Below are 14,175 nucleotides of genomic sequence, written 5' to 3'. Positions count from 1 at the left end.
GTCAAACTGCAACAGATGGGCTGATCACAGAGTAAACAGCTCACCCACTCGGACAACACCACTTTTGTTGATCAAGTCCAAATCTAAATTAACATAAAATTATTTGAAATGAGCCAGTGAATAACCCAGTGTTCAGTTGTATACCACCTCTGCAAACATCATGACAAATGCGCCTTTATCAAAGATCGTTGGTCTAAAGGAGACACCAAAAAAAAAAAAAAAAAAAAAAAAAAAAACACATTAGATTTACTTAACTTTACCAAGTATAAATTAGTTCGGTTACGGTAAATGTCAAATTTATTTTTTAGGGTCAACATTTTTTTTATTTATTTATTTTGCCATTTACTGAACTTAGAAAGTAACATGTTACATTCAAGTTTAAGTTCATAACTTTAATTTATTTATTTTAAATACTTAACATTTATTTTCAATTCATATTATGTACACTAGACCATTCAAAATTCTGGGGTCAGTAATATTTTTATTCTGCGAGGGTGAATTAAATTGATCAAAAGTGACAGTAAAGACTTGTATAATGTTACAAATAATAAAAAAAGAAAGAAAGAAAAATTCACATTTCAAATAAATGCTGTCCTTCTAAACTTTCTATTCATCAAAAAAATCCTGAATTTTTTTTATCACAATTTCCACAAAAAATATTAAGCAGCATAACTGTTTTCAACATTGATAATAAACAGAAATGTTTGAGCAACAAATCAGCATATTAAAATGATTTCTGAAGGATAATGTGACACTGAAGACTGGAGTAATGATGCTGAAAATTCAGCTTTGCCATAACAGGAATAAATTACATTTTAAAACATTAAAATAGAAACAGTTATTTTAAATTGTAATAACATTTAACAATATTACTGTATTTTTGATCAAACAAACGCTTGATTAGTCTTGATTAGCATAAGAGACTTCTTCAAAAATATAAAAAAATGTTACTGACCCCAAACTTTTGAATAGTACTGCAAACCATTCAAATGACTCAAATTTCTCAATTCAATTTGATAGATTTTTTTCCTATAAAACTGAAATGCAAAAATATTTTTGAATCAGTGTAATAAAAATAATAGCCAAACAAGTTAGTAACAGCACATAAAAACTCCACTACAAGCCATATACTGTTTCAAAGAAACATTTGAGAGCCCATTTTCTTTACTTCACTCTATTACAAAGTTATCAAAAAAAAAGCTGACCTCCTACAGGTTGATGGGTATTTCAAAGTCCTAATCTGAAGCAGAAGAACTCTACGGTCCTTCTATGTTTAATGTCTTCTTTATTACAAAATCCAATCTACTGCCATCTCCCATCAGACAGTCATTAGTTCGGTGAGGTCTGCCACAAATGTGCAGAATCATCCTCTGTAAAATAGGTTTGGGAGACTACATCTAACCAGAGAGGATGTCGGGAGACAAGCAGTCCCTTTCTTGGAAAAACAAAGATCTATTCTCCTGGTTCCACTGCAGACAGCTAAATACATGCGAGACGGTGTTTTGGAGACATTGGGGACTGATGGGAGTTTTTCTGTTTGCTAGAATATTCCATCAGGTCTTAAATGATCAAACATGTGCTAAAACTAATTATGTTTTGTTCGCAGATGAGCATCTTGGGCAAAGCAAAACTGGACCCCACTGACTTTCATTATTATGGACCTAAAAAAAAAGGTGATTTTTCTAAATGTCTTCAGTTAAGTTCAACAGAAAAAAGGAAAGTCATACAGGTTTGGAATTACATGAGGGTGATAAATGATTTTTATATTTTTGTGTGTGCTTCATTTGTCTTTCGCCCAACAACAAGGGGGATTTCTCCTTAAATGCTAACTTTTAGGCAAGGCAATTTGTTTATATATCACAACCAATATGAACTATTTAACAGTTCAGTGGAATGGTTAAAATGTTTGTTAACTGAAATAATGTTTTTAAACATTAACTTAAAAACAAACCCTAGAAACTTGAATTAGAATAAAAACTGAAATAAATTAAGTTTAAGTTAAGATACTGAAATCATACATAAAAAAAAGATGAATATATTTATTTTAAATAAATGTATATAAATGTAAATTTAAAACAATAATACATTCTATATTAGTATATAAGTATACTAAAATAAGCACAGTTCATGTAGAAATGTATTGATCTGAAAATCATAAAAATGCATTTTGTTTAAAATGCAAATACTTTTTTTCTTTTTTTTTTTTACAAAATGTAAAAAATAAAATGTGATCTTTTTTCAGAATGGATCAAACTTTTGTTGTGCATATTAACATAGTGCTGGTGTTTATAAAAGTGCCATGATATTTTTGGAAGACAAAATAAGGTCCCTTTATACCCTCCCTTCAGAATATCTATACTCTACAGAACATTATATTTATGTATCTCATGTATTGGATTTGGACCTTATAATGTTTTGTGCATGCATATCATACTTGCCTGAAACAAACACAGATTCTGTGGCAGGGAAATCCAGTAGTTATGGAAAAACGATGTGCATCAGGCCAGTCTGTCTATCACTGTAATGAGGATCTGAATCAGCTGTATATATGTTTCTTGGGTTTATCTTGCACAAACACACATGACTGTCTTTGCTCTTTAGAGTCATTATCTCACAGCTGCTAACAGTAATAACCCACCGGTAGAGGCACAGAGGGTTCACTTTCCAATCTGCACATTGCAAAATACAAACTTTCTATTTTATTTATCTATCTATTTCAAAGTACACTGGTATTCTGCTAGAGAAAGCGATGATAAAATCTTACCCACATTGGGATGCCAAACAATAGCATAAATAGCATCACCAGCATGAAGAACATACTACAAAACCTTTTGAACCATTTAAATGGTTTTCTGAACAGAGATAAAGCCCTTTCCTAGATTTAATGTATACATTCATACTGATTTTAAGCTGAGAAGCCATCATAATTCTTGCATTAAGCTGACGTCTGAGAAGCCAACCCAACCCAGATAAACAAGCATCATTCCATAGGACTGACAGACCTAAGGGAGATTGTTATGCAGTGCAGTCTGCCAACACGTGCATGAGTGTTCACACTGATGAAATGCATTACATCTGCCTGAGTGAGGTGAATGGGAATATATGAGCAGGAATCAAAATCTTTTCATACGCTGCCTCTAGAAACCTAATTTGTTCATCCTTTTTTTTTGTGTGTGTAGCTGACCTCGCCATTTCTAGCTCAGTCTGATCAGATCCCTGCCTTTGATGATTTTACCATATTAAATTTAATGTGCCCAGGTCCATGCTCTACAATTAGCTTCCATGCATAAACAGCTTCAATTACCTGTGTTCATGCTGGTGGTTTCACAAGATAAACAAGAAACTTGGTGGGTAAAGATTATAAACATTTGGCAAAAAAACAAAAAACAAAACGTACTCGGTTACCTAACGTAACCTCGGTTCTCTCTAGAAGAGGGAACGAGTATTGCGTAAGCTGCTTACGCTACGGGTAAAGTCATCTTTTCTCGAGATCTGAAGCCAAAAAATTATCCTTAATTTTTGTATTTATTGTCAACGCAGTGCAGCAGCCAGCAGACCATAGCAGGCTGTATAAGCGTGCTCATTGGCTGTCCTGCGGCAACTGCAGCAGCCTACCGGTGAGCCCTGCGTGACGTCGCGCCCTCCACGCGTCACAGCCCGCCAGAATGGGTGTGGCTTAGCGTATATGGAAGGGCTCAACAGGCTGAACTCTGGTTTTCATTGACTGAAGTGAATAAGCTCGTGGCGCGAGCACGGCAGGTTACGCAATACTCGTTCCCTCTTCTAGAGAGAACCGAGGTTACGTTAGGTAATCGAGTACGTTCTCTTATGAGAGGTTCTCTCGTATTGCGTAAGTTGCTTACGCTACGGAAACTCCTTGTCAACGCTGTGCGCGCCGAGCATCCACTGCATGAGTCCCAGGGAAAGCCCGGGGAACACAAAAAACATGTGGGAAACAGGCGGCCAGCAACGCGGGCCAGCACATGTAATAAGCATTTCACAGGAATACAGAGCGGCTCCGCCGGTCTATGTATAAAACGTGTGGAGAACAGGCGGCCAGCAACGCGGGCCAGCACAAGTACATAAGCACATCATAGGGAAATACAGAGCGGCTCCGCCGGTCTATGTGAGAATATCACCCTTTGTGCAGCTCAACCAGAAGAGCTAGTAGTCACGTGAGAGTAGCCTGCACATGAATAACTGGGCAGAACATACACATCACCTAGACTGAAAAAAGTTTAGCCTGAAAGGCGGGAACTTCCAGGTTATAAAACCTAACAAATGTAGAGGGGGAGGCCCAGCCTGCCGCCATACAAATGTCGTGAATAGAAATCCCACTGGACCAAGCCTACGACGAGGCCATGCCTCTAGTGGAATGGGCCCTGACGCCCATAGGGCACTGTAGGTGTTTGGACGCATAAGCTGCTGCGATAGCGTCCACTATCCATCTGGACGGGCTATGTTTCGAGGCGGCGAGACCATTGGTGCGCCCACCAAACGAAACAAAGAGCTGCTCAGAACGCCTGAAGGCGGCGGAGCGCGTGATGTAAACTCTCAGCACCCTGACGGGGCAGAGGAGGTTATCACTGCCCTCGCTATCGGATGCTGGCAGAGCCGATAGGGAGATGATCTGCACTCTGAAGGGAGTGCCAATTGCCTTGGGGACGTAACCATGTCTCGGTTTGAGGATAACTTTAGAGTCATTTGGTCCAAACTCGAGACACGCGGGGCTAACAGATAGCGCGTGCAGATCCCCCACACGTTTTACTGATGACAGAGCTATCAGAAAAACGGTTTTGAGCGAATTTCTCAGGGGAGCGAGAGCCATGTCCATGCACTTCGTGAATGTACGGAGTGCTAAAGAGGCCGAACGGAAGGACGGTGTATTGATATACCTAACCGTGGAAGGCGAATCTCAAGAATGGCCTGTGACGGGGTATTATCAGTAAGGAAAGAAGTAAGCGTCTTTCAGATAGAGGGAAATAAACCAGTCCCTCGGGCGTATTTGCGCGAGGATCTGTCTGGTTGTGAGCATTTTGAACGCTCTTCTCATAAGAGCTTTGTTCAAATATCTCAGATGTAAGATAGGTCTGAGAGCTCCGTCCTTCTTGGGCACGAGGAAGTAACGGCTGTAAAAGCCTGACTCGCTCAGAGAAGGAGGTACCGGTTCTATGGCCCCTTTGCACAGCAGTTTCGCTATTTCTGCGCGAAGTAGGTGTGCTACTTCCACATTCACTCTTGTTTCAGTCCGTGCTCGAAAGCGCGGGGGACGGCGAGCGAACTGCGACGAATAGCCCTGCTTTACTGTGCTCAGCACCCATTCTGACACGCCTGGAATAGCTTCCCATGCTTTTGCATGTACAGCTAGGGGCAGAATGGCCTCCGGGTTTCACTTACGGCGTGAGCCGGATAACCAGACATTATACTCTTTGAGATTTCTCTGAGTCGCCGTGGCAACGGCGGTTGCGTGCAGGCGAGCGGGTTGTATCACCGGCTCGTTGGTTGCATAATACACTTCTGCAGTAGCCTTTACTAAGGGGACTGACAAAGCGGAACGTTTTGACGGTGGTCCGGTCGTGACACACAGAGAGGGTAGTGTTTACGTGTAGGGGTGGACACTGGGTAGTGGACACATTTCCTACATACAGAACACCTTCGGCCTGAGCCGGAATACAACCAGACATAATGCTTTTCTTGAGATTTACGTGGGCAGTCGTGAGAACGGCATTTGTGTGCAGGCAAGCGAGTTGAGAAACCGGCTTGTTGGCTTCTGAAAACACTCTTCGAATCGCCTCTGCTGAGGGGACTGAGAGAGCGAGACGGGCGGGTTCGCTTTCTGTGTGTCCGGGAATTCCCCCGGCGTGCATTCACGAACAGCTGAGCTCACGATGCACGCGGGGAATTCCCCCGGCGGAATTCCCCCGGCGTGCATTCACGAACAGGATCGCATTCCGGTGGTCTCTGCGGGTGGTCTCTTTTCGGCACGACCCGAACGAGAGAGGCGGAAGCGGGGTCCGTGTTGGAAATGGCTAGTCGAGCCTGCAGGGTCGACATTGTTCTACCATTGCAGTGGACGCAGCCGCTCGGACCAGGCAGAGAGCGCAGATCACATGGCGGTCTCTGTAGCTGAGCGGGGCTCCGTGGGTTCGCTTTCTGTACGTAAGAAAGCTGGCCGCGAGCTCGCGACGCACGTGGGGATTCCACCGACATGCATTCACGAACAGCTGGCCGCGAGCTCACGATGCACGCAGGGATTCCCCGGCTTGCATTCGTGAACAGGATTTTCACGTCCGTGATGGAAAAGGCTAGTCGAGCCTGCAGGGTCGACATAGAGCCACAGGAAATGCAAGGCATTTTAACAAAAACGCCTCGCGCTCTTTTAGAAGAGAGAGTGTGTGTCGCAGCGGCGAACATACACTGGCAGAGAAAGGATATTGACGCCGGATAGCGTAGCAGGCACGGATGGCTGAAGGCGGCGAGAAACGGCCGGCTTCCTCAGTCGCTTTCCTAGGCTTGCTGGTCGCTTGATTCGACGGCGGCGGCTTCTCAAGATCCAGCGATGCGAAGAGCTTCGCTGAAGAAATGAAAATCAGAGTTCAGCCTGTTGAGCCCTTCCATATATACACTAAGCCACACCCATTCTGGCGGGCTGTGACGCGTGGAGGGCGCGAAGCGCCCTCATTGGGCGTGACGTCACGCAGGGCTCACCGGTAGGCTGCTGCAGTTGCCGCAGGACAGCCAATGAGCACGCTTATACAGCCTGCTATGGTCTGCTGGCTGCTGCACTGCGTTGACAATAAATACAAAAATTAAGGATAATTTTTTGGCTTGAGATCTCGAGAAAAGATTACTTTACCCGTAGCGTAAGCAACTTACGCAATACGAGAGAACCTCTCGTAAGAGAACTGTACTCTAAATTGCTCATTTAGTGCTTAAGTGTCTTCTAACGTGTGTCTCCTTGCTTTATAATAATCAACTGAATAAATAACAACCTTGCTTTATAATGACCATTCATCGGCTGGCAATGGAGCATTTCTGCTGGGCCAAACACCTTGAGAGTCAACAAAGCTGCCAAAGCTCAATTTGTTACACCAATCATTTAAAGGAAGGCCCTTATAAGGAGATTTTAGTTTAATAATTGAATTGCTCAATATTAGTGCAGAACATCTGCACACACTAATGGATATCACAGAGTCTGTTTGTTAACAGGATAGCACTTTGGCGTGCAAAAGCAAAATGCATTAACTACTGTACACATGCCAAAAATAGGTTATGGCTGAAATCAGATCTCTTAAACCAAGGGTTTTCAAATAAGAGTCCAGGGAGTAGTGTTTGTGTTCCACACAAGGAGGTGTTTGAGGGGCCACAGAAAATTTGAGAGAGAAAAAATATCATATACAAAATGTATTTATTTATTTATTTGGCCTACAAAAGAAAAAAAGTTAACTTATTCATTAATTATAGATATTAATTAAATACTTTTAATACTATGGATGCACCAATACCACTGATACCCATTGGTACATCTACCCAATATTTTACACATATTAGGTAGAGAAACCAAAAGAATATGAATCATATTTGTTGGCTTAATTGTTTCCTTTAGTTATTTTCATGCTTAATCATGCCTGTAAAATTATTGTATGAACATGTTACTGTTCTTTTCTCTTCACTGTTCATTCTATTGCTCTATCGTATTTCGTCTACAGCGCACATTTAGAGCCGCTACAGTGTAGAGTGTTCTTAGACACAGGCATTGTACTTTACACATGCTGCATGGTATCGGTATTTGGTATCGGATCATTTTAATGAGTACAAGTACACGAGTGCAGTTTTAAATATCGGTATTGGCGCATCCCTATCTACTGTATTTTTTATTACATTTACTCAATTTGTTTACCACATTTAATTTATAAATCCCCAGCGGCCATCAAGCGGACTGAGACCGATGACAAACCAACTCTGGTGCAGTTCGACTGAAATGTGAATGCAACACGGACCAAAGATATCTAAATAAACCAAAAACAAGATGCAATGTCACAAGATGCGACCCTAAAAAAGGACAAGATGCCCTATGCATATATACCGGATTTTTCTTCATCATCAGCTGATGTTGCTCATTAACATTCGGTACAGGCATTGGAATCATGTCTTTTTGCAGCAGAACTTCATTTGTGTGTGTGACGGAGGGATTCCTGCTGGAGTTTTGACTCCTTTACACATATAACAATCTCTTTTTGAGATCTCAGCTGATAAAAATATCATAATATGCATGCACATACAGTACAATGACCGATTATAGCCCAGCATGCAGCATTGTTTTGAATATTAGGTAAAATCCATCACAAAATATATTTTGCATTTTTATTTTTTTATTTTTTTTATCTTTAGATTCATGTTAAAAATGACAGTGTGAACACTAAGCGAACCAGGACTAAATGTATCATTTTCTTTTTTGGTCCAGACCAAAAGAACCAAACTACGAGTGTGAACACACCCTAAAATGAGGGGTTTTTTTCCATTTCCTATTTTAATGTTAGGTTTACACATCTACTATTACTCTGATAGAGGGCAGAACTAAATATAATACAATAATAATATAATAAAATGTCACACAAAGTATATAGAAAAGATAATATACTGTATTAAGAATTTGCTTTGGCTTTAGTACAGTATAGTGACAATATAAAAACCAATCACTTAATTTTGGAAGGTTAGAAGGAAGGAAGGTTGGATGTTTGGAGGAAGTTTGAAAGGAAGAAAGGAAGGAAGTTTGGAAGGAAAGAAGGAAGAAATGAAGGAAGGAAGGAATATTTTAGAATGGGGTCCCCAAAGGATCATCAATAATGTCTAAAACCCCTTGGCTTAGACCATGATCTGTCCTGTAACAGACAGGTTTGGATCAACTAAGCTTCGATCAGAGAAAACTGTTCATCCCAACTAAAACTAAATGTGCTTAAATTGATCCTCTTACAGGTTTCAATCTGTGTTTTACAGTCATTCCCAAAGTTAACGTTCTTTGGCATATTCATATTCTGCCATATGGACAATCTTTCTAAGCTCAAAAAAGATCAAATCAGCAGTAAACAAATCAGACAGTGCAGACACATCTCTCTATGAAATAATAGTGATGGATGGAAAAGCATGATTGATAATTATAGTTTGTGTTCAGGTGAACCAACAGGAACGAAGGGAGGAGAATTGAAGCTTTTTGATCTCATTTTAGAAGCTGTCATGTGTAAATGTGCTGCTGCGGCGTGCCAGACCCAGAGCGGAGGGACTGCAGTTCTTACTTCTTTTAGCTGTTTTTGAAGATGTGTGAGTCTGATAAAGCTATCAGCCATGCAATCCCTCAGCCTCTATAGACAGGCAGGTTGATAGCACCAGACACTGCCGTCTATCTCAGCTGCCGGTTTTCCTTGCCGGTTTTCCACACTTGCCTCTCTGAGCCGCTGAACATGTTCTTATCTCTGACTTCCTGCCAATGGTCCGATCGGACAGATGGCTGGCTGAAGAGGGCACCGGGGTGGGTTAGTTTCCATCAGAGGGGAGAAATGAATGTGTGTATGGTGGCACATGCAACTTTGGATCAAATACTTAAAAAACTAATGGCAAAAGATGAAGGAAGGTCACAGCACCCTCCCACTCCATCAAAGTGAAATCGAAGAATGAAATGGTGTGACGTCCTTTCGAACAAAATCAGGCCAAAACGAAGTTTATTTAGTGTTCGTTTTGGGAGTTCAAAACAGTTTGCCAAAGCAAAATTTCTGGACTTTTCGGATCGTAAACACTTTCAAACTACCATTGGTCCATGGCGATTACGTAACAGGTAGGTGTGCTCTGAGGCTCCGCCTTCTTTGATGTGGAAATCTCTCGATTAATCTGTTCAGTCTGTTGAGGTCAGATGTGAGTAAAAACATGAACACACTGGAGAGCCGCTTTATAGTATAAATTAAAGTCGTCATTTTAATTGAAAGAGTCACTGACACTGTTTTTTTCCGTTTTTTCATGTTTAATACTGTAAAGCTCCTTGCTTTACAGCAATGTATTGTATAAAGTGCTATATACATATAATGACTTGATTGTACTTTGACTTTGAGTACGATTCCTTTATCTGACATCTTTGGGCCGAGAGAAATCATGAAAACGGATGCTTCCAACAGCTATAGAAGTTCTTGATTTTCTGACTATCTTCTTCTGACTACCAACTCAAGATGGCTGCGATAAGCCTAGCAAACTTTTTGATGGCTTTGCCAACAAGCATAGATGCACTAGCTATGGCTCGCATTTGACTTATCTCAGTTGCATTGTGAGGCCCAATGTTTTTCCTAGAAGACGCAGTTATGACTTTAAGTGAATTTTAAATTAGTATATGTATGATGAATTTTTTATTCATTCTTACATCAAAACTGTACTGACATTTTGCCTTAACACTCTGAGAGTTTAAAGACAATGGAAGATGTTCACACTAATCTGGGCAGCCAATTATTTCTTCTTTTAAGCAGACCATCCCTTTGTTAATGTTCTTTCGTTTTCCAATTAAACAAGATTAAACATAAAAGCATATCAGCATATATGTCCATCCTGATTTATTTAAAGGGTCGTCTTTATGCATGCATAGTGAAGCAAGTTCTCAAAATCCTTTCTAGTGCTGGTCTCTCAGCAGAAACAAATTCAAAGGCCTTTGTAAATCAGTGTCAGCGTCCAATACACCAGGGAGAGTGAGAAGATCTGAAGATCTATTCTTATGGTACTTTGGCATTCTCAGTTTTTGTGTCTGTAAATTTCTGAACTTGCCTCCAAAGTGGTACGTGCTTCCTGTTGTGATCTGGACAGGCGAGTTGGTTCTCACAGCCGATGCTTCATCCCCATCAATAGTCAGCAAAGCAAAGTTCTCTTTGGCCAGGAAACGAACATCATGCCATTCTCCATCATTTAGTCCAGAACCTGTAAGAAAAGATGAACAACTATAAATTAACATCCAAAACGATGTTGCAACCTTTTCACTGTTGACTCTGTCAAGTAAAAATACATCATTTTTCACACCTTGATTGCAAACATCTTAATATTTTTTTAACCTAATTATTATTTATGTCAGATAAGTGACTTATTAACTCAGTTATGAGAGTTTTTCTCCATGATATAATTTCCTGTTTGATTTTTTTTTTTTTTCTGGTACATTAGTCATGGCACAATTGTACAGTTTTACTGTATTTATGGTGATTTTTCGTTACAGCCTTGGTGAGCACAAGAGACTTCTTTTAAAAATATTTTTTTAAATCTTATCGAGAACAACCGCCAAACTTTTAAACGGAAGTGAATATATATATATATATATATATATCATATGAAATAATAATAATAAAAGATAATACAAAACTACTTCATTATGTCTCTTTTCTAAAGTCTTTTAATAAAGATATTTTTTCTTCAATATGATATCAGGACAGTTGTATTACATTTACTTACATGACTTTATGCCCACCAAAAACATAATAAATAAATTAAAATGAACATGCTCATTATTGAAGCGGTGTATTCAGGTCATTGTGTGTATGAATTGCATTTTGAATAATAAAAAAAAGAGTGTAACAACATTGACCAAAATACATATAGTGAATGGGATTTTTACTTCTGGAATCCGACTGCTGAACTCAACAGGCTAATGAGAATAAAATAACAAGCCTCGGAAGTCTCCATTGAGGGCGGATTCAAGGCGACGGGGGTTCAGATTAACAAACCCACAGCAGCTACTGATTTGACAGCTCTGATTGATAAATCAGAGTGGTGTTATTTACTCTGATGCCATCGTGAAGGGCAAAAGTCATCAGAACATAATAACCAGGTTGATGCTAGCTTAGAGGAATGAATTCTTTGCCACCATTAATCATGCACTGATGGAAAGACATTACCTCATTGGAGGTCCCCAGTGGCCAGTTTACCTCTATCTGTCACACACCACAAAACACTGAACAACTGTTCTCTCCTTCCTGAGCGCTCTCACTCTCGGGCACAGTCCACTTGGTACGAACAAGGCCAAAGTACCTAACACGCCATTACCTCTGATAAATTTGTCTCTCAGAAGTTGCTGGTGATATAAAGGGAGAGCAGAGCGCTTTCTGCCATTTACTCGTATGTCGTCCATCAGTTTCGCTCAAACTCTGTACATTTTGTGCTTGCGTAGGTGTATGAAGTGGACGGTGTAGCTGTAGCAGACAGCCTGGACATGCCTGTCACGAGCGGCTCTGTGGGACAGTTTGACAAACAGATGGCTTTTGTGTACATGATAAATTATGTTCTGTGCCGTAATGTGACAACACCACATCAAATGAGTGTCAGTGACGTCTGAGAGTTGGGTGCACAAAGCTGATGAGATTATGGTGTGAGCTGCATCTGATTATATCAGGATGCCCTGACGAAAAATACAGCATAGATGGTTTAGCTTTTATATAACCAGTAAAACAAGTGGGTAACCAGCATAAGGTATGCTGGTTAAACTTGTGGCAGTAACAGACTAGCATTGCCCAATTAAAACTAGCCTAAAACTAGTCTAAAAGCTTTTTAAATGTTAAATGTTAATTGCAATAATAAAGATTGGAGATGCAGGTTAAAACAATATGCCGCTATCCATAATAAAAAGCAAATACATAGCACAAATAGGGTAGCCTGATTCACAAACAAATGACTGATTTTAACTGATTCTTTTGAATCATTCAAACTTATAACTATTTAACTATTTTCAGGCAATTCTGTCTTGAAACAAAGAATTGAAGGCTCATGAAACTTGCACCAGTACTATTACTCACTGGTTGTGGACTGTTCTGCCTCTGTCAAACAGGTAAGCGATCACTCAGTGGAATTACCTCAGGAATAATTGAGCAATATTTGGATTAAACACGTACTTATATTGCGTAATTATATATAGTCACCAAAAAGGTTTTCAGTTTGTCATTGAAAGCAATCCAAACATGAAACTGTGTGATGCTTTAGCTCCAAATTCAGTATACACATTAACAATGCATACAGTACAGGCAAGAAGATGAATCTAGAATATGAACGCAATGCGTAACGTTGCATATTAAGTGTTTTCTTAATAACAGTTTTCGGTTGCACTTTATTTTAAGGTGTCCTTGTCACAGTGTAATTATGCATTTAAGTACTGAGTAATATTAATTAACATACTATAGGGTTAGGGTTAGGATTAAGTTTGGTTTAGGGTTAGTTGAATGTAATTATGCATAATTTATAGTTATTACTATAGTAGTTAGTGTTATGTGTAACAAAGACACTGTAAAATAAAGTGTTACCCAGTTTGCTATAGGGAAAAAGCATAAAATACTCCTGGTAATTACTGACGCATAACAATCTCTCCGATCACCAACACAAGATTTTGTGTCATTTGAATAATAAACGTTCTGATTGAACAGTTTAGTAATGAGAGGAACCTTAATGCTGTGAGCTTTCTCTATCATTCATGCAGAAATTAAAACTATCACAGGATATTGTCTATGTTATAAAAAAACAGAAGCTTCATTGCATGGTTGCGTTACAAAAAAATGACGTTAAACTTAGTCGCTAACAGATAAAATAGCATTTTAAAGTTATTTATTAATAAATAAATTATATGTAGTGTTCATAATTTTATAAAAATTTATCACATTCTGAAAGGTCTAAATCATTGTAAGGAGTTTTGTAAAAATACAGTTTCCTAAAAATAAATGTTTCAATCATTTAATGAAAAAAATTGCGATATAAATTTCTACTCACAAAGTCCACGAATGCCATCCATCCAGAAAAAAGTAACAACAACAACAACTAAAAAAATAACGTTTCACAAAAAATCCCTCAGTGTAACCATACTACACTCAAAGGTGCTCTAATTAGGTCAGAAAGGTGGATTGATGTAGACCTTCAGTATCACTGCGATAGCCTTTTGTGACTTACCTAATTACACTACAATGGTGTGAAAGGGCAACATCCCTGCATGTCTCTGCGAAAGACCCTGTGGTCCTTACCCATCGTCACGGATTAATTAAGACAGGAGGAAACCCTCTGTTAACACAAAGTGGGTCCCTTGAACTCTGACGGATCAACCTACAGTCATTACTTTTCTACCTGCTTAATCAACTTTCCCATGATGACCTTCAGCTCATCAGGATCACACACATTTTTAGT

General features: G+C 39.5%; 1 protein-coding gene across 1 annotated transcript in view; it reads right to left on the bottom strand.

Moving 5' to 3' along the window:
• Positions 1–14,175, bottom strand: part of cntnap2a (contactin associated protein 2a) — a 406,059-nt gene that overhangs the window by 165,151 nt on the left and 226,733 nt on the right. Inside the window, exon 9 of the mRNA XM_084399640.1 lies at positions 10,798–10,947. Within this exon, the coding sequence (XP_084255766.1) occupies positions 10,798–10,947 (150 nt within the window). The remainder of the gene's footprint in view (positions 1–10,797; positions 10,948–14,175) is intronic.

Source organism: Rutilus rutilus (assembly GCF_951802725.1).
Source record: "Rutilus rutilus genome assembly, chromosome: 24".
In the NCBI taxonomy this organism is placed as follows: domain Eukaryota; kingdom Metazoa; phylum Chordata; class Actinopteri; order Cypriniformes; family Leuciscidae; genus Rutilus; species Rutilus rutilus.
This window is presented reverse-complemented; position numbering and strand designations above follow the sequence as displayed.